This window comes from Acanthochromis polyacanthus, chromosome 18, assembly GCF_021347895.1.
Source record: "Acanthochromis polyacanthus isolate Apoly-LR-REF ecotype Palm Island chromosome 18, KAUST_Apoly_ChrSc, whole genome shotgun sequence".
NCBI lineage: Eukaryota > Metazoa > Chordata > Actinopteri > Pomacentridae > Acanthochromis > Acanthochromis polyacanthus.
This window is the reverse complement of record NC_067130.1, coordinates 11,545,389-11,565,415: the sequence shown is the minus strand read 5'-3', so window position 1 is coordinate 11,565,415 and position 20,027 is coordinate 11,545,389. Positions and strand designations below refer to the sequence as shown.

General features: G+C 39.7%; 1 protein-coding gene across 1 annotated transcript in view; it reads left to right on the top strand.

Moving 5' to 3' along the window:
- dym (dymeclin) overlaps positions 1 to 20,027 on the top strand; it is a 60,941-nt gene extending 40,914 nt beyond the window's left edge. Inside the window, exons 15-17 of the mRNA XM_022203607.2 lie at positions 4,779 to 4,961; positions 7,231 to 7,344; positions 18,475 to 20,027. Coding sequence (XP_022059299.1) covers positions 4,779 to 4,961; positions 7,231 to 7,344; positions 18,475 to 18,624 — 447 coding nt within the window. The 3' untranslated portion in view covers positions 18,625 to 20,027. The remainder of the gene's footprint in view (positions 1 to 4,778; positions 4,962 to 7,230; positions 7,345 to 18,474) is intronic.

The following is a 20,027-nucleotide window of genomic DNA, read 5'->3' as shown; positions in this document are numbered from 1 at the left end:
CCTCCTCTTCCTCCCACTCACTTGTCTCCCGTATCTGTCCCTGCTTTCTGTTTAATTATGGCCTGCCACAGCAGAACAGAGAGGAGCAGGTCTAGCTAGGCAGCGGAGTTGAGCTCAGAGAGCCACCTCTGCTTCCAGACGCACCATCCATCCTCATATAACTGCCTCTCCTGCCTCCACCTCGCCCCTTAACGTCTGCCTGTTAAAGCTCCACACACCTTCGTCTGTCGGCTTGTGGAAATCAATGTAATACATTATTGCATCTGTGTTGCAAGCCTAATTCATGGTCAGCGCACAACAGAATACGGTTATTTTCAATTATCCTAATCCCCTGAGCTGCTACTTTCAGAGGTGATTGTGTGTGTTCATGTGAATGATTTATAAAAAAAAAAAAAAGTCACGCAGCAAGCAAAGTTATTTATAAGATAAGACTTGTTTCTGAGCAGGGCACTGAAGATGGAATATAAAATGTTCCCACATGCAGTACTGTTACAGATGGTTAGCCCAGATTGGAGGTGGTATCTCGGTTTCCAATCAGCTTGCGGTTGCAGTCTCGTCGGGCTGCTGTTTTGAATGCGGTATTAAAATTCTTTGTCAAACAGGTCATCATCAGAACAATGATGTTTGTCCATGAAAATGAATATTTAAGCGCAAGTCTGGCCATGACGAAAATAAGGACCTATTTTCTGTCGCATAAAGGAAACAGATTTATGTTGATTTCAGTTTCAATAGTTTAAGAAATGGGTTTTGTAGTGTGGAGAAGACAATCCTTTTATCATAAAGCTTTACTAATTTAATACACATTAAATATTAAAACGTCTTGCTCAGCACCTAATTCTAATGTATTTTACAGGAATTACAACACTTAAAGGGGCTGTGCTCGTTTTAAGCCTAAAATGTAGCAGGATGTAAACCCAGAGGAAGCTGCTGATGAGTACTAGGCTACTAGGCTGAGGCGGGGCTTCCTGTGAAGCAAAGATGTGATTAAAGTTTCAGACCAACCGGCTTGAACCGGTCAACTGAGCATTTGAAGTTATGAACTTATGTGTTATAGTCCTACATTTATTACATTGTGTGCTGCCATGATGTTCAATTGTTATCGTGTTGATTTTAAGTCAATTTCAAGCTGCATATTTATGGAAACTGAAGAATGGTGGTCTGTATGTAAAGTCAACCCAGACACTTGCATGTCTGTCATATCTGCATTGAACTCTCACCGTTGAGAAGCCAGACAGTCGTTAAGTTGTGTTTTGTAGGGTCACAGCTTTTTTTTTAAAGAAGATATTTTGGCATGCCACATCAAGGGAAAGCACACCTGTGTGAATAATAAAAGAAATGATGGCTGAATTCAGTTAAACTGCTTCAGTTTAAGGGGCATAATGTTGTCACACCATCATAGCTTCCTATTCAGCAGAGCCATTGTTACTGATGTTACCCATGCATTTGTTGCTAAAGTCAAAGTGTCTACTGCGAAAACAGGGTTTGATCAGTGTAGATGTGGCTTCGTATTTTCTTCCAGGCATTCAGTGTTACTTCTGCTAATGATGCAGATCCGGGATCAGCACTGAAACCCGTCGGGTAATCTTTGCGGTGTGTTACTGTAGTGGTCAGTCTACCGTTGGACTGAATTTCATTATAAATCCATTGGCATTAAGCTAAGCTGCTTTGAATGTTCTTGACTCCTGTGTTCTCTTAGTCTGCATTTTGTTGTCTCAGCTTCTTCTTAGCCAAAAGCTCAGTCAGGCCTTTGGCTTTGTTCAGCCCAGCAAAGACTGTGTACTTTTTATAGATTAAAACTAATATAACATAGCCAATGTTGCACCTTGAGCTTTTACACAGTTAATAGGACACTTTTCTAAATAGTTTTGCATTAAATTTGACCAAATTGTAAGGAAGTTATGATATTTCTTTTCTGGCAAATTAAGAAAAAAAGACACCATTGTCCCTTTAGTGTTTGGTTTCGGTGAGGTGGAGCGATGTTATCTGTAATACCACCAGTGCTTAGTAGATTTTGTTACACTTGAATTGTTTTTTGCCAAGTTATTGCCGCCTGGTTTTTATCGCTTGAAAGATTATTCCTTTTCCCACGGTCTGTGCTGTTTTCTCTCTGTGTGTGTGTGTGTGTGTGTCACTGTGGAACATGTCAGATCGGGAAGGTTATCTCGTCATGGTGGCGTCTGTCTGTCTGTTTGTAGAACACGTTGTGAACACAGTGACCAAAGAACAATACATGATAGAATCTTTATTCTTTACAACCAAGGGTTCCTCTTTAAACCAGACGGCATGATTAAATGAACTACGTCACTATATAGATTTCCATTAATGATAGTGAATTACTTAGAACCATTTAAACCTGCTGGTAGGTTACTTTTTTTTTTTTTTTTAAAAGAGCTGCCACTGATCATTGATATATTCACTATCCATTCATCTGATGACTGAAGTTGAAACTAGAAAACATTCCATATCACTTTCAACACTGTACAAGTCTGAACTGCATGCAGTCACTTTACAGGATAGACATTTAGAAGCAATGGTACTTCAACGTGTGTGAAATGATTGGGAGAAGACTTTTTTTTCTTCCACATTTCAGCACCAATGATTGTAGTAAAGCATCACAGAAAGCCTTTTTTTAAGAGTTGGTGTGCCAAACATGCACACATAACACACCTCTGTCCTCCACTTTTCTCCCACAATTAAAATCTGTTAGGATAAAAATTGAAAATGTCTTTGAGGAGAAACTTTGCTACGATAAAACAGACTGTAACAGCTTAAATTAATGACGCTCACCAATAATGAGTCTAGTCCAGGGTTTTTATGTTTTGTTTTTTCCCCATAAGATTGAGCTGAAGTTTACTTAGTTTTCCAGTTACTTGTATTCTATCAAATACCTGCAGCATCAGACAGCACCAGAATCCATATATGTGTCTCCAAAGCAGGAGACCTGTACACATTTGCACATGTGGAACAACATAGCCGCTAATTTCATTAACTACAGTACTTATAATTATAAATCATCCCGTCAAGATAATCAGTCCAGGCCAGGATAAGCACAGGTCAGTATCCCATGGCAAGTCACACTGTGCACTTTCCTTCACATCAGACAGGTGAGCTGTCACACACAGAATCGCAGTTTGTTTTTCACTTCAAGCTGTTTTCATGTTCATTTTTTAAAAATACCTCCTGCGTGAAAACAGCAGCATGGATCCATAAGAGCATCTCCAAAGCAAGAGAGTTGTGCACATGAATGTACAAACACAGCACAGTACTAAATTAACAAGGATATTAGTCATTTGGGCAATGTGAATAAGCTGCTATTAGTTTTAGTTGTTTCCTTTGTTAATACATGATACATAATTTGGTGTCTTGTCTATTTTCTTATAGATAACTAGTTTGTGAGCGTACTTTGTGTTTGTAGGGGGGGATGAAGTTGTGAGAAACCTTTACATAAAAATGGCCTCCATCTGAATGACAGAATTCTCTCACTTTAACAGATTAATGAAGCAAGTAATGCTTTCATGTTTAAGGGAACTTGATTTACATGAATCTTATTCCTTTGTGGAGCATCATCTACTGTGTTGCCTGTTTCTTTCTCAGTTTGGCTCCATTAAGGTTGGAATTTTGAACTCAGTGTATTTATCTTCAGGTCTATGCGGATTTAGTCCCTTCGGTTATTGAAATTTAATTTATTAACATCAAGGCCGAGCACATTTTCCACAGTAAGGTCCATAAAGACCTGAGTATGAGTGTGGTTTTTTGCTTAGAGCCAAAGTAAACAATATTCAGATATTCGTCTCCAGCCCTAGTGTTTTGTATCTATTATTTGATCTGTACAACAAACAAAATAGAAAAATATCATCTCTATTGTACAGGGGATTGTGTGTTGGATTATTTCTTACCAAGACTATTCAAACTGCAGGAAATCATTATGCTTGGCTGAGACATAGTCTGGCACATATCCTCTTGTCAAACAACAAATTATTGTTTGTATATTGTACATTTCACTGGTCTTTTTTTACAGATTAAACAAATGACATATATCATGTTAAAGAGTCAACTTTGGATGTGCCAGTAGGGGGATTTTCTTACTGCTGGAAAGAGCCTTTCGAGCTGTTTTCCTCCATTTTCAGTCTCCGTGCTACGTTAAGCAAAGCAGCTGCTGGATGTAGCGTCATGTTTACCTTAAAGATATCATATGTATATCAATCTTTCCGTTTATTTCTTCACCAAAGAGCAACTGTGTGTGTTTCCTGGAATTTCAAACCATTATCTCTGCTCTTGTAGCTGCAACACATGCCTGCATACAAGTTCATGTCTCTTACAGCTTTGTGATGCTGTAAGAGACAGCATCACAAAGCTGTGATATTCTTATTCACTGGCTCTTCTGCTTTATATTTTGATCTGTTGTTAGCCTACTTTGTTTGAATAACTTTGTAAATAACTCATCATGTCTGCCACTCAACCCCCTGCATCTTTCTATCTTTCCCGCACCCCTCTCTTCCAGTATCGTCACATGTCATTAGTGACAGTTGTCCTTGCCCCAAGAGGAAACATACTGCGACATGACCTGATCTGTGGCTTACAAGATCACCTCTGTTCCTAGCTAAGACCTTGGCTGGCATTCCTCCTCCTTTCCTTTCATCCTTTTCTCTCTCCCTCAGCCATCCCTGTTTCCCCCCCTGCTGATCCTGCTATCAGAAGCAATCATTTAAAAACACCATAATAAGTGAAACCAGTGTAGTGGGAAACCAATTAACCTTTACATCCTCCCTCTCCCCCAGGCCCAGGATCTGAATGTTATTGAGGAGGTGATACGCATGATGCTGGAAATCATCAACTCCTGCCTGTGCAACTCTCTACACCACAACCCCAACCTGGTTTATGCGCTGCTCTACAAACGAGAGCTCTTTGAGCAGTTCAGGACGCACCCATCCTTCCAGGACATCATGCAGAACCTCGACACGGTCAGTCTGCTGTTTCCCCACGATAGTCATAGAAAACATCAGAGTTGAATTAAGTTTCAACCTCGGCACACTCCAGATCATGTTGGTGGATTTGTGGTAATTATTACACAGATCAAGGCTATGCAGATTTCCCCCTCAATGTCCTATGTGTCAGCCGGGAAAAGCTCAAAAACCTGGAGCATATGCGAGCTGCGTCGTTAACGTAGCGTGCAGTTGGACTGTATGACATGCTGGGCCCTGTGAACTTAAATAATATCAATGAATTTATCAGTCCCCTTGTGTCAAGAGGCTGTAACTCAAATATTCGTAGAGAGTTGGTGGTGTGTAGGGGAGGAAGGGACACAGACGGCTGTCATTCATCGCTGTATTAGTTATGTAGAGGAGGAATGGAAACTTTGGTGTGTGTGTGTGTGAGGGATAGGGGTTGCTGCATACATTGCCTTGGGCTTTGCTGTTATCCATAAGTATGAGGGAGGTATGCTAGCTAGAATCCCTCGGTTAAGTCAGTCCCTCAGGCTATTCTCCGAAGCCTTCCCTGCACTTGCAAATCCGTGTGTGTGAGCATGAGATTGAGGATGAGAGGCTGCTTTTTTGCTCTTCTAAATTAACCCCATATGGGAGGCCTTCAGAGTTAATGAAGAGATTAGTATTAGATAGATGTAGACACACACGCTCATGTGCGCTTTGGTGTGTTTGAAATCTCTAAAGTAACCACAGAGCATGAGCAGAGAAAACATTGCCTGTAGATGCATTTTTCACTGTTTATTTGACAAAAAAAAAGGGGCGCATTAAAAAGAATCAGTAAAACCTAGAGTTTTTTAATTATCAAACATTTCTCCAGGGAAGGGCCTAGCACAGCAGTGCAAACACAAAATACTCTTTCCTTGATTTCATGTTGAAGGCATCAGATAATTTGAGCCCCAGTGAAGTGCTCATTTCAAGTGGGATAAAACACGCTCACACCCTATGTTGAATTTGTAATCTGTTTCCACTGACTAAAAGCAGAATTCGTGCAGTTTTGAATCATTACTACTTATTTGCAACCATCCTCAATCAGTTATCGTTGCAATTCTTTAATCGACACATAAGAATACTATATGCAGCTTTGTATCCCTGTAGGGTTCATAGCAACTTACTGTTGCTAGGAAACATGGCAACCTATACATGCGTTTAATTGGCTGTTGATGCAGGCAGCAATATTTGGTCTTAAACCAAACACATCCAAACAAGCTAGCTTCACAGATTTCACAGTGATTTCTCTGACATGTAAAGTTCTTACCAGCTTGGAACATACATGTTTACAGAGTTAAGGTCCCCGAGGTCTTAGCATGTAGCATGATGCCATTTTGTTCTTAGATATCCGTATTGCACCCAGTGTCATCATATAGGGTGTGGCTGCTGAAATATTCATGTGACAGCTCCAAACAGTGGGATTAGAAGACTTGGAGAGCTTCATGATGGAACTGGGAGTTGATATTAATCCTCAGTGACATCAAGGACTTGTGTGTGTTTAGAAAGAGTAACAGTAAAGACTAGATTTAAAAAGGTAATACTTACATTACTGATGGATGCTTAATAGTAGAGTAAAATAAAAAAAATAACGATATTAACCGCTTGACACCCATTGTCACGAATTTGCAACATACCACTTTCTCTCAGGCTGCAGCCGACATAACGTATCCATTCCCCCAATGTCGGATTGTGCATATTCAATATGTACCTCGGAACCTTTTGCAAGCACTGGTTTCTCGTAGGACCGGTCGGAGTGGGACCTGAGTATTGTATATCTTTTATTATTACATATCTATGTTCTACGTGTAATAGATAAATTCGCAATCCCCTCTTATTTTAGCATCAGCTGGCAGGCAAAAACATGCAAAAAATGTTTATTTAATTGTAAATAAATTCGGGTGTCAAGGGGTTAGCAGTAATGGCCATGATTTGCTTAAAATCAAAAACCAAGTATGGCCAAGCATTTTACGAGTCTTTATGCTAAGCTAAGCTCATCGTTGCTCGCTGTAGCTATGTATTTAACGGACTGATATGACAATTGGTTTGATCTTCTCATCTAATTTTCAGCATAAAAACAAACATAGCTCTCAAGACGTCTGTTTAACAGCCTCAAAATGGTAACAGTTCCTGTCACAGCTGTCCATTTTAGTTCATCCAGTACAAACATGGTATTTACTTAATAACACAATCAGGTTTACAAGTTATCGACTGTATTTTCGGCAAATTTGTGATTGGTTTCCTCTTGTGTGACCTTTAGGTGATTGGCTTCTTCAGTCAGCGTCTGGAGCAAGCTGGAAGCGACTTGTCAGTTGAGAGGGTTCAGGAGGTCATCATGAAAGGAGCCCAGGCGCTGCCCAAAGACAGACTGAAGGTAATTCACACACACAGACGCCCAGCAGGACGACAGATGGAACGGGAGAGTGTGGAGACGAGGAGTCGTGAAACATGAGGCTGTCTGAAGTAAAAAGAAGTGGTACATCAAGATGCATGCGGAGAGGGCACAATATGTTGTCAGAGACCGCGAGGTATTGGGGATTGGCGCTGGGAAAGTGTCGGAAAGGGAATTAGTTTGTCTGGACAGGTGAAAGAATGGAGAGGTATGGGACGAGGATATGGACTGGGGCAAAGGAAAGATGGAAAGGGCCATTGGGACTTGAGACAAAAGGCTAAAGCCCAGTTCTCATTAGCATTATAGCCCATCTTCATTCCTTCTGCGCTGCCCTGCTACACGCGAACATGTAATGACGTTTCAAGGAGATAGGATGGTTGGGAGGTGGGTTAGGGGGCACTTTGTCATGGGCACATAAGAGGGGGTGGAGGGGGCGGGGTGGAGGGAGACATAAATCTGCCACCGCACCTCGTTACCCAACACTCCTGGCGGGTTCACTAACCCCTCCCCTCCCAATGCTCCTCCATTAATCAGCGAGGAAATATATGACCGGCGGTCTCCACACTCCTCTCTGCTCCTCACCAGCACAGAAGCTCCTAATTGCATGTTTCATCATGTGTTTCATGTTCTATACTTGGCGGCTGGCTGCAAGGCATTTGTCTCGCTACCCGATGTGGAAGAGGGATGGTGCGTGGCCGTGAGTCCATGTGCCTGCTCTCAGTCAGCACCTCAGAGCGCCAATGTAGCGATCAACCATAGAGCCGTAGAATTACACATGGAGCCATGTGGATAACCCTGCTGTGCCCTTCAGCGTATGTGCTGTACCTGTAGCACACACTCATGCAGTCAGCTGGAATGTGCATGTGTGTGGGTTTAGCAGATGACCGTTCGGGTTTGTGTGTCTTCATTGGCGAGTTTGGCCGTGTGTGCGTGTCCATGAGCGTGCAGCCAGCCTTTGTTTCTGTGCAGAAAGTGTTGTTGAGTCTCACATTGACTCTCCAGCGTCTGAGTGCTTTCCAGTTCCACAGGGTGACGTGAAGCGAAAAGAAAACCCAGGCAATGTCTCTCGCGGGAGAAGTTCCCGTCGTTTGATGGTGCCATCGCTCAAACAAACAGCTGTCTCTCCACCTCTCGCTTCCCTTCATCTTATGAGCTCATTCGGCTATTCAGTTCTCAATGTGAAAATCCATAGGTTAGATGAATGTTGTGTGGAATCATCGATAAGTTGGTAATTACTCAGGAAAAGGAGTATTGGTGTCTCAATCAGTTGTTCATGAGGAGAGAAAGGACTGACAGTAAAGATGTACGGGTGTTTGTTTCTCTCAACAACACAAGCGAGTGAGCCTGATATTCAGCTCAGTTTGTGAGTTGTCAGTGAAGCTATTCAATTCTGTTGTGTGTATTTTCACATTAATTGTGAAGATCTTTTTCCAGGTAAGGGAAGTCTGGCTACTCCACCGTTATGCAGAAGTGTGTGAACAGTGACATTTATTGGCTAAAATAAATCTATACGATCAAATAAACACATTGTATCCAAACAATATTATATATCCTGCGAACATGTCAATAAATTACTCAATATTGTTGTCACCGTGCAGTGATGTCACCTCTGCCTTTCCTTGTGATTATTTAGTTTCAATGTCAGTGTTGCTAATTGCACAATACAGTCGTGGTCACTGACATGTACTTATGTTGCTGCGGACAATTTAACAAGCTTATAAAAGGGAACTGACGGCATCATTGCAGTAATGCAACATTTACTGTTTTGAACAGGTCGTCATATATTGTCTAAAACACAACTGAATCTTAAAGTTTTCGCATTTTAGTTCCAAAAGGTTGAGATTAAATTAAATATTTTGTAAAGAAGGGAATACTAAACCTGCAGCAACTGTAAAAAAAAATAGTTTTTTCATATATTAATTGACACTTAAGTTTTATTTCATCAACTTCTATAAATAATTGCTTATATTTTTTCATATGCAAATTAAAATGTAATTAATAAATCATTCTACTATTTTCCTATTGTGTTTGTGTTCACGTGTGGACCCAAGACCCCAGCTATTCTCACATTTAATCATCATTTTTGTTTTCATCAGCCTTGGCGTAGACAAGCTTACACTTGATCCCTTTAATTCTGTTTGTTGGGAGGAACTGGCAGTTACATTCAAGTCAACTAAACCATTTTGTTTAGGCTTTACAGACAAACCAGATCTGTGTTGTTTTAGGTGACAAGAACATTGTAGACACAAGACTACGAGAATCCTGTTTGCCTAAAGGACTTAAAAGGCATTTACGCAAAGATGTAGACATGCAAATTAGGTCCAAACTGAAAGAAAGGGTTAAAAGAAGGTGGTAAATACCCCAGGGACGACCCTCGCCACCTTGTCACTCAACTGTCTCCCTCTCGTTCGTGTGTGTGTGTGTTGTTTCAGGGTCTGTGAGGTTGAGTGGTGCTCATGGGCAGCGCCTGTGGAATGTGTTGTTTAGCCTGTCTAGCTGAAATCTGCCTTATTGAGCAGCGATAGCCTACAGACTCTCTGGCTCCTCAGGAAGGGATGGAGGGGGTTGGGGGGGGATTAACAGCTGTTACTCAGTACCTGGACCTTTGTCAGCCTGTTGGCTGGTCACTACTACTTTCCCACACTCTAACCGCTCACTACATTAGTAACTAACTGTCCCTAAATGCTGCCAGTTGGTCTGTAATACAAGTTTATAGCACCATGTAGCTCTCTCAGCCCCACATTTAGCTGCTTAGAGAAAATAATCCCATCAATATAGGCCGGAAAGTTGTATTTATTACTAATTATTTCTTGATTGTTCACGCAGTTGATTTTATTCTGTGAAATGTTTGAAAGTAGAGCCATATAATAAGACTCAACAGTCATGCTAGCAGCTAACTGAGGCTCTATTTAGACACAAATGCTAATTTTGTTGAATTTAAGACTTAAAATGTTTGGGATATTCACCTTCTTAGTTTTTCATATTAACCCTCCTGTTGTCTTCATTTACAGGCACCAAAAAATATTGTTTCCTTGTCAGAAAAATATCCAAAAATTCAGCAAAAAAATTCCCCCAATTTCTGAAAATTTGCAAAACCTTCAGGAAGAAAATTCCAATAATTCCTTAAAAGTTTTATTTTAAAAAATCTCCCAAATTTGGCAAGAAAATTCTTGTAAATATTTTCAAAAAATGAGTAAAAATCTTCCAAAAAAGTCCTAAAATATCTAAAATAAAATATATCAGTTAAACTTCTAATATGTTCGCTAAGAACAATCACAAAAAAATCAACCAAAATCCAATGAATTTCGCTGGATTTTGGTAGATTTTTTTTTTGTGAACGTTCTTAAGAAACATTTTTAACATTTCTTTTTTCCACCAAAAAATGTTCAGAGATTTCCCAAAAATGTTGAAAATGAGGACATCAGAAGTTTCACTGTGAAAATGTTTCCCTCTCCCCCACATTTTCGAACTTAAAAATGGGTCAATTTTGACCCGCAGGACGACACGAGGGTTAAGTTGCTAGTATTTCCTAAATAGAACTTAACACAAACTACCTTCAGACTAACGATATGTCACTACTTCTGCAGGCATTTGGTTATAAACCAAAATACTAGATAAAATAACATCTCCGAAGTTTTTACAGCACTTTATGTGTTTGCTAAATATTCCAACAATCCATCCAAGACTTTTGTCTCAAAATCATTATTGTCAACCTCATATTAGCATTAAAGAAGAAGTCAGGGGATCCCCAGTGTAATCAGGATTCATTATCTGGACACCTTGAATGTGTATGCTGGCATCAAACCAAAAGATCCTAAAGTTACATTAACCGGGAGCAGAGAAAAACATGTCCTTGCGTTTGAGAAGCTAGAACCTGCTCATGTTTGACATTTTTGCTTCGCACAAGACGGATCATTTAAATTGTTAACCATTACATTTGTGTTGTTTCAACACAAACAAAGACAAAACACTTTATCCACACTGTTGAATTGACAGTGTAAATATTGCAGTGACCACTTCAGTTGAACTTCAAGTGTGGGGAGGAAATTAGGACAGGGAACATAAACAAAACCTTCTGAAAATATTTGGATGGATTTTCTCCATCATCGCTGTGCGAAACATGGGCTCAAAGCGTTTACGACTGCTGTTTATGATGATGGAGTATTTTATAATGACAGAATTTAGACCAAATCAAAGATTAGTATGTTGATGGTAGTATTTGAAATGTAGCATTTTAATGCTCGTGTGTGTACATGCTTGCGAGTGTGTTTGTGTGTATCAAGTTCATATTTGCTCCCTCACCGCATTCTTCTCTGTCTGGCTGAGCGCTGACAGTACAGCAATGTGCAGTGGAGGAAAGGGAACACAGAGTCCTGAGTGAAGATATGAGGCCAGCCAGTCAGTCTGTGTTCAGGGGCGAGGGCCTGACCTGCCAGGACCCATAACTAACTGATATGAGCCCAGGCCAAGTGGGCCCAGACAGCAGCCAGACTGAGAACAAAACAGAGGAGGGGAGGGAGAAGGAACAGAGAGCCAGAGGAGATATACACCGAGAGGAAATCACAGTATAGACGGAATAAGGGATGAATGGGATGTGGCGGTCTTCTCTTGTTCCCCACAAAGCACTGAAGCCTGAAGGGGACATTCTTGCTGTGAGGCATATCCAAGACTTACTATAGCACCAAATTCCCTCGTGACTCTGTACAATATAGATATAAGAGAAAAAAACGGTGGTCACTATGATTCAAGGATAATTTTTCTGCTTTCTAAATTTGTGCTCTTGTGTTTAGTAAAAGTGGTCGGAAGCACACGAGGGTGTTTGTTTCTATGTAGGTTCATCACTTTTTCCTCCAGTAGACACTTGTCTCAAGAAACACTCATTTGTATAAATGATGTTTGTTTTTCTTTACCTAGTTTTCAGCTTATGAGATTATGTACTGCCTGCCTGCTTGACTGAAACTCCACAGTAACCACTTCATTAAAGATGCAATTCAAAATTTTGTGAAATATGGCGTTTCACTCGCTAAGAGTTAGCTGAAAATGCTGATGCATAATGTGAAGATGGAGCCAGGAGACAGCTGGCATAATGGCAAATCTTGATTCTATCGCTAACTTTGTGCTGGGTTGTTTCTTGACTGGAAGCAGCAAATTCCAAGACTCTTGATGCCAATGTGTGAAGCAACAACTAGGGAGAGTTAAGAAAGTCGCTGCTTCCAGCTAAGAACAAGTCTGGCACAGATATGCACGTAAAACCACAACTTGCCATTTCTAAGTATTAAACAAACAAGTGTTTATTAGTGACGTGCCAGCAGGATGATTTTTCATCTTTGAACACCATGAGATGTGTTTGTGTCTTTCTAGCTTCATACCACAATCAGTCAGACCTTTTCCATAGAACAAAGCCTCATTTTTATCTACTTCAAAGTTGTTGCATCACAATTTTAACACTCTCTAAACAAGGAGTGTCAAACTCATTTTAGTTCACATTAAGCCCAATCTCGTTCACAAATCCAACAAAAATGAAGCAGAGCACCGCTTTTCAGCTGAACTGCAGGCTGTGTTTTCACAAAGCAGATCAAGGACAAGTATGAAAACTAGCTGGAAGGATAAAAATAACACATACTTGAGTAGTAAAATAAATGCAACATGGCAAGCAATTAATATACAGAAGGGCACATTGTCAGCTAATTGTTTGAAGATACAGCATGGTGAAACATCTTTCTATGTTCAGAGTAGTGCAATAAAGGCCTTTTGTTATAGAGATTGATAAAAATGGTCATGTGAGCTCTATATTGACATGAAAAATGAGCCCACGGTGAATTAAAGCAGAGCAGATAAAGTGTTGACAATAGCATATTTATATCTTTCAATGTATTAAATCCATGCGGTACAAATGCTCTCATTATGCTTAAGTGGCATTTCCATTATATGACATCCACCAGGAGTTCACCCACCTTTGTCTTCTCTCCGTTCTGTGTTCGAGGGGCTGGCCTTTATCCGGTTGTGCCGACATGCCCTCGGCCATTATCCCGGACCCGCCTTTTAATTGACTACCAGTTTTTATTCAAGGAAATATTGTGTTTACTGTACAGACATGAGAGTGGTATCGACGTTCTCATCTAACTCTGAGAGAAAGTCAATAAGCATATTTCGCAAAATGCCAACCTGTTCCTGTAATTACAGAAAGTTTTCTTTGCATCAGTGGACCAGTTATAGGAGCATATTCTTCTTGTGTTGGCAGCTTTGTTAAGCTTTAAAGCAGTTTTTATACCATAGTTGTGTATAACATTGTGTTAGTAATGGGAATGAGACCAGCACCTTGTGGAAGTTTAATCAGTTTGGTTGTTTTTTTACGCCAGCGTTGCAATTAATCATTCTTAATGTTTCTGTTCTGGCACCTGATAGAAAGTACATTTTAAAAGAGAAAATGATATCCTATTTTTCTATTATATATTTCAGAGTTTAATAGTTATGTTGGGCAAATTATATGTGTCTACAAAGATGGAAAACACTCAAATATACATAGTTTTGGCTGAGAAAAAAAACATTTGCGGGCACAAATTGTGTTCATCTTTTCCTGTAAACTGCATTTAGATTGAATTTGTTTGAAAAATCTTATAACCTGAAATATTGTTTGAACCCTCGTGTCCTGCTGCGGGTCAAAATTGACCCGGTTTAAAGTTTAAATGTGGAAAAAATATATATATTTTCACAGTGAAACGTCTGATGTCCACATTTTCAACATTTTTTGGGAAATCTCTGAATATTTTTGGGTGGAAAAAAGAAATGTTAAAAATGTTTCTTAAGAACAGCGAAATTGGCTAGATTTTGGCTGTTTTTTTTTGTGAATGTTCTGAAAGAAAATATTATATATATGTAATCACTGTAGATATTTTTAGGATTTTTTGGAAGATTTTTCTTCATTTTTTTGAAATTATTTCCAAGAATTTACTTGCCAAATTTGGGGGATTTTTAAAAAATAAAACTTTTAAGGGAAACTTTATTGGAATTTTCTTCCTGAAGGTTTTGCAAATTTTCAGAAATTGGGAGATTTTTTTGGCTGAGTTTTTGGATTTTTTTTTTTCAGATAAGGAAACAATATTTTTTGGTGCCTGTAAATGAAGACAACAGGAGGGTTAAGTTCCTGCCGCTATGGAAACCTGCTCTGTTCAACTCTGTGCTGCCTCATTATTCTGTTGTCTAAATCTGTCCATAGATGTTTCTATAATAACAGCTTAAAGCAGTACATGACAGCTACTGCTTACACCACATGTTCCTCATATACTTGATAATGATTAGTTTTTGGAGTGCTGCTAACAAATACTTGCACATTAATGAGGGATAATTTATCAGCGCTTTAAGAAAGAGATATGTTAACCCCACATGTGCTGTTTGGACACATGTTGACATGGTAGTATTTACTGATTAATGCCTTAATTATCTTAACGACTGAATTAGAATAACTGATTATGTTTCATATATCACTATGATCTTAGCAGGACATTAATCTGCTCAGCTGCCTTCTGTTTGTGGTTTGTGAGTCAACAACACTGCTAAATAAACACTATTTTCTATTAAAAATACAAACTATGCTGTATCTCAGTCAAACCGAAACGAGCCGGAGTTGCTGTCGCCACCAGTGTCGTATGAACATTTGATGAGTTGGTAGGCAATGAGACAGTCACCTACACACAAATACCAGTCAGATAATACAGGTCCCGCTTTGTGTGTAGCCATCACAATGGCAGTGGTGTGTGTGGTCTAGCCTCAGTAGCCTGGCATATGGCCTGTGACCCCATAGCCCTTCTGTCCGTGTCATTATGATACCGATAGTGTGGCTGTGAATAGAGCCAGTCAGGACTCAATGGACCGGACTGGGACCATCGCATAAAGGCCTGTAGCGTCTGTCTTTCACCGCAGACTGATTACTGGCTGCGTGTGTGCACATACATGCATGTGCAGACAGGAGGATATAATGAGGCAGCGTTGTATTATTGATGCTCCTCTTCTGCTACCTACCTGCTGTTAGGTGGGCTGGCAGGCACTCGGTTTGGTCTGTAAGGTGGGCTTGTGTTTGGACAAAGACTATCCAGTGTTTCTTATTAGAGGAGCTCAGTATCGTATAAAACAGACTATTTGGAGCTACAACAATTTTCCAATTAACTGATCACCAGAAAATGAATCAAGTATCTATCTTCTTTTCGTTCATTGTTTGGTTTTGGATTACTGGTCAAACCAAACAAGAAGTAACTTTTGACTGCCTTTCTGCCATTTTGACCGGATTGGACCCTCTGATGGGCCGGTTTTGACCTGCAGGACGCATGTTTGACACCTCTGCTTTAGACTGTGAACATTTGCACCTTTTATGGTGCATATTCCAGCACAAACTGTACATGTCTTTCATTTTAAAAACTGGCATATTTTATATGTACTACACACACCGTATGACAGAGAAAAGTGGAAAGGCATGGTTGTCAACGTGATTACGCATGACACCTAAGACGAAGAAGAATATTTTATATATTCTTCACGTAATGTACATATTGAATTTTCTACAGTAAATGTTTGACATACATCTCAGCTAGCTGTATTTGCTTTTACTTTCTTGTCCTTTTTACAGTATTATAGTCATTGTTGTACACCAAAATTAAAGAACTGATCAACCAAGATTAACAGACAAAGAAAATGACTTCGGGCTTGCTCCAGTTAGCATAAAGGCTCTGAATTAAATGTCAGAATTTATTCATCTGTATCTGTTTAGCTTTGGAAGAGGGTTAGTCTTAACCCCTAAAACTAATGCATTGTACTTCTAGAATTTACATTTATCTCAAATCCATCTTTATCGTTTCACTTATTTTGGTTAATTTCACATATAAACCCCTCAGTGTTTAACATCTGTTGTCCAAGATGTTAGAAAAGGCATCCTACAAATTGAATAAACAGCATGTGTTAACTGGAGCCGCACAGACTCACGCCTTTGACAATTTACTTTTCCAATTTTCTCACAATTTGAATCTTTTGTGCGAATTATTTAATTAGGAGTATTTGATCTCAATGCAGGCTGTAGAGGTGCTCCAGATGTGAGTCACGTACCACATTCTATGGGAAAAAATGAACAGGAATTTTCCTCCTGGAACAAGAAGCGCTCGAAATAGCTTGTCTTCCCACTTCACAACTCTATTGTTTTACAAACTGCTGTGAAGTGTTTAGTCATCTGATAAGCTGTCGAACACATACGTGTTTCAAACTGGCCTTCCTCCCATTTCATAGTCTTAGCAGAACCTTATGTCACGTAGGCATTTGTGGCTAACCACAAGTAAAAGCGTTACGTTGATAGAACTGTAAGTTAAATTTCCAAAACAGCATCCCAGCTTATTTCATGGTGGCTGTGCACATCCGTGCAACACAAAATAAGTCATTATATAGGTCGGCTATGCAGCTCAGGTGTAAACAATACAGTTTATGGTGGCTGATTCCATTTAGCAGCTTCAGTTTCAGGGTTGTGGTGTTGTGAATGTCAGCTTGCTGTCAATCACATGAATAAAACAGAGCCATTGTTGATGTTTAGTAACAGCTGATGTGACAAGTTGAAGTATCTGCTTTGACAGATATCAACATACTGGGTAGCATTAACATTAACCAGTTTTCCACTGCAGGAACTTGGAGTTTTCTGCTCTACAACATTGCCATCAACTAGGGATCGACCAGTGTGGTTTCTTTTAGGGCCAGTGTCAATTATTGGTAATGAAGAAAAGCCGATAACCAATAATTGGAGCAGTTAGTTTAAACACAAGACACTTGTGCTCCAAACAAAAAGGATGCACACTCAATGAAGGATGTAGGATCCCTGACCCATCACCGTTCACACCAGTGAGCAGTGATTCCTAACACATCTCTGGGGGTCATCAGGTGGAAACCTCCCTTCAACGATGTTTCACCTATTTAGTTCCACTACACCTCCAAGAGGCTAGGTGGTGAACTCCTAGATTCACCCTCCTAGTGCCAGTTCACACTGCTCCTACACAATCCAAACAGCACTGAAACGTTCAACAGACCCAGGCCCGTTTAGGAGATGCTCCAGGTAGTGACCAGTGCCGATGCTACCAGTTGGCTAGTGCAAGATGCTGAATACCTGGTGCCAACTGCTAAAAAATGACAAAGAAACCATACTTATAAACTCTCTATAACCCTTTAAGTGCTAATGCTAGCTGCAAGACTACTCCCATGTCCAAAGCAAACTTACCACTGACAAAGAAACTGTACAAGTCAGCTCACCAAACTTGCTAGTGCTACAATATATACATTAAATTTCATGTTTTACCAGCATGTGATAGCAGGAACCTGTTATTTATAGCTGAACTTCACTAATAAGGGTGACTGTAACTGGTGTTTCCTCGCTTTATGTTGGATAAGCTGAGATTGATCAGTTTGTATCCTGCAGTAACATCTGCTGTTCATTATTTTTTAATCTTTCACTGTTCTGTCACTAACTGTTTGTGTTTTTAGGCTCTGTTTCAGATTAATCTGTGACCGTCTTTGATTTAGCTGCTTGCGCGAGCTGTTAGCGTAGCCTTAGCCACTGTGAGAGTAGCTAATTTCCTGGTTTGTGGGAACAGCTTGTCTCTGCTTGAGATGATAGGTAGGTAGGTAGATGGATACCAATGGAAATTCAAATGTTCAACAGCTTATGTACAACAACATAAAATAACAAAAAGGCTGGTTAGTAACATTAACATTAAAGGTTTGTATGTACTCTGACAGACAGAAGGAGGAGGCTGCATCAAACCTAAAGTATCACATTTAATTTATTAATAATCAGTCAATAATAGTACAGATACTGGAAATCTGAAAAATATAAAACATCAACCACGATAATCAGTCGATCTCTACCATCAACCAGATAAAGTTAGTCATATTGGTGAACGCAACAAAGGTCCTTTGTCCTTTTTCCTACGTGCTCATAGAACTGGAGTTAAATCCAATAACTGCTGTTTTTCTTGGTGTCTTGCTTTATGTTGTTTCAAACCCAAATCTGCTGTCATTTTAGTTTTTTTTTTTATCCCTTGTGCATTGTAATGATTTTCTCACTTTCTTGTGTTTCTGTGTTAACAGAAGTTTCCAGAGCTCAAGTTTAAGTACGTGGAGGAGGACCAGCCGGAAGACTTCTTCATCCCCTACGTCTGGTCCCTGGTCTTCAACTCTGGAGTCGGCCTCCACTGGAGCCCTCACGGCATCGAGCTGTTCAGCATGGACTCTGGCTGAACTAAACTTGTCGCTGCAGATTTTTGTGTCTCCATCTCCATTCAGTAAACAAAACAAAAAAAAGAGGAGAAAAAAAGACAAGGACTGATGCCGTGTGTGTGTTTTGGGTGAGTGTGTGTGTGCATTACCCTTTATAGTACGTGCACGCTGCTTTGAAAGTGCCTCGACCTTGTACAGGATGGTGTTTCTTTTTATGCAGCACAACCTTTTTCCCCCCTCATATCATAATAATTCCTCTGCTTCGACACTGTGAAGCTTCATCCGGACTGTAGCTCCCACTCATGTACAGTCAGTTCTCCAGTGAATACTTGTTAAACATTTGAGCAGCTTCACCTGGTTCCACAGCACATGCCGACTGCTGTTATTGTGAGGAGCTCAGGACACTGGCGATGGATAATCCTGCATTTTTCCTCTCTTGCTTACAAAGGAAAGGTCAATTAAAACATATGCACTCAAGTGTTGCACTGCTCTGGTGAACATTCACTGCACTGAATGCTTAACAATAGCTCCAGCTTGATATTCAAGACAGGCCACTTGCCTTGAGAGACACACATTTAATTAAAAATCCTTCATTATACTGAGTTTTAAGGGCGATTATCTCGTAAATTAGGTTTTTATTTTCGCCACACATTGTTCTCTAAATACGACAGGTTTGTTTAAGCGGTTTGTGAAATGAAAAGAGCCGGAGAAAGGGAATTTATCACGAACAGAGTCCTCTGTTTTGTTGTGATATGCGGAAGCTACAGACAGTTTTGCTGGTTGTTTAATGCACAACATTCGAGCACAGTTTAATTAAAGCTTAATTTCAGTCCCTGGATAATATTAACCTCCTGCATCACTCTGATTCACGCGATTTCATTGTTGCTTCCAGCTCATTTATTTGACTTTATCCCGTCTGTGTCATGAGCATTTCTTTTCCTGATGATAACCCACGGCAAATACTTAAACTAGGACAGTCATTAAACCTCCTGTCCTATTGTGCATAATTACAGTTGTCTCTTTAATTTGTTACTTTATTTGCATGTTTAACTAGAGACTTAAGTTATTTATTTTCATGTATATTGTTTTTTATATATATATTCAGCTCCCAAAAATAAAAACGGCGGTAGCACTGAAATGACTACTGCTAGTGAAAGAAAAGATGAAAAAAAAAAAAGACGGTACTGTTCTTTGATTTTTCCCAGGTGGGAAACTGGCTTTATATTAAGACATATAATATGACAACAGCTATCATTTTATGGCAAAGATTACTTTGGAAATAGGAGTTTAAATAAAAATATGAAATCAAAGCAGCAGTGTTGCATGGTTATTAAGCAAAGTGAAATATTGCAGACTCGAAACAGAGATTTGTGTCTTGTAAGATTATATAACTTATTGCAATAAAACACTTATTTAGAACCATA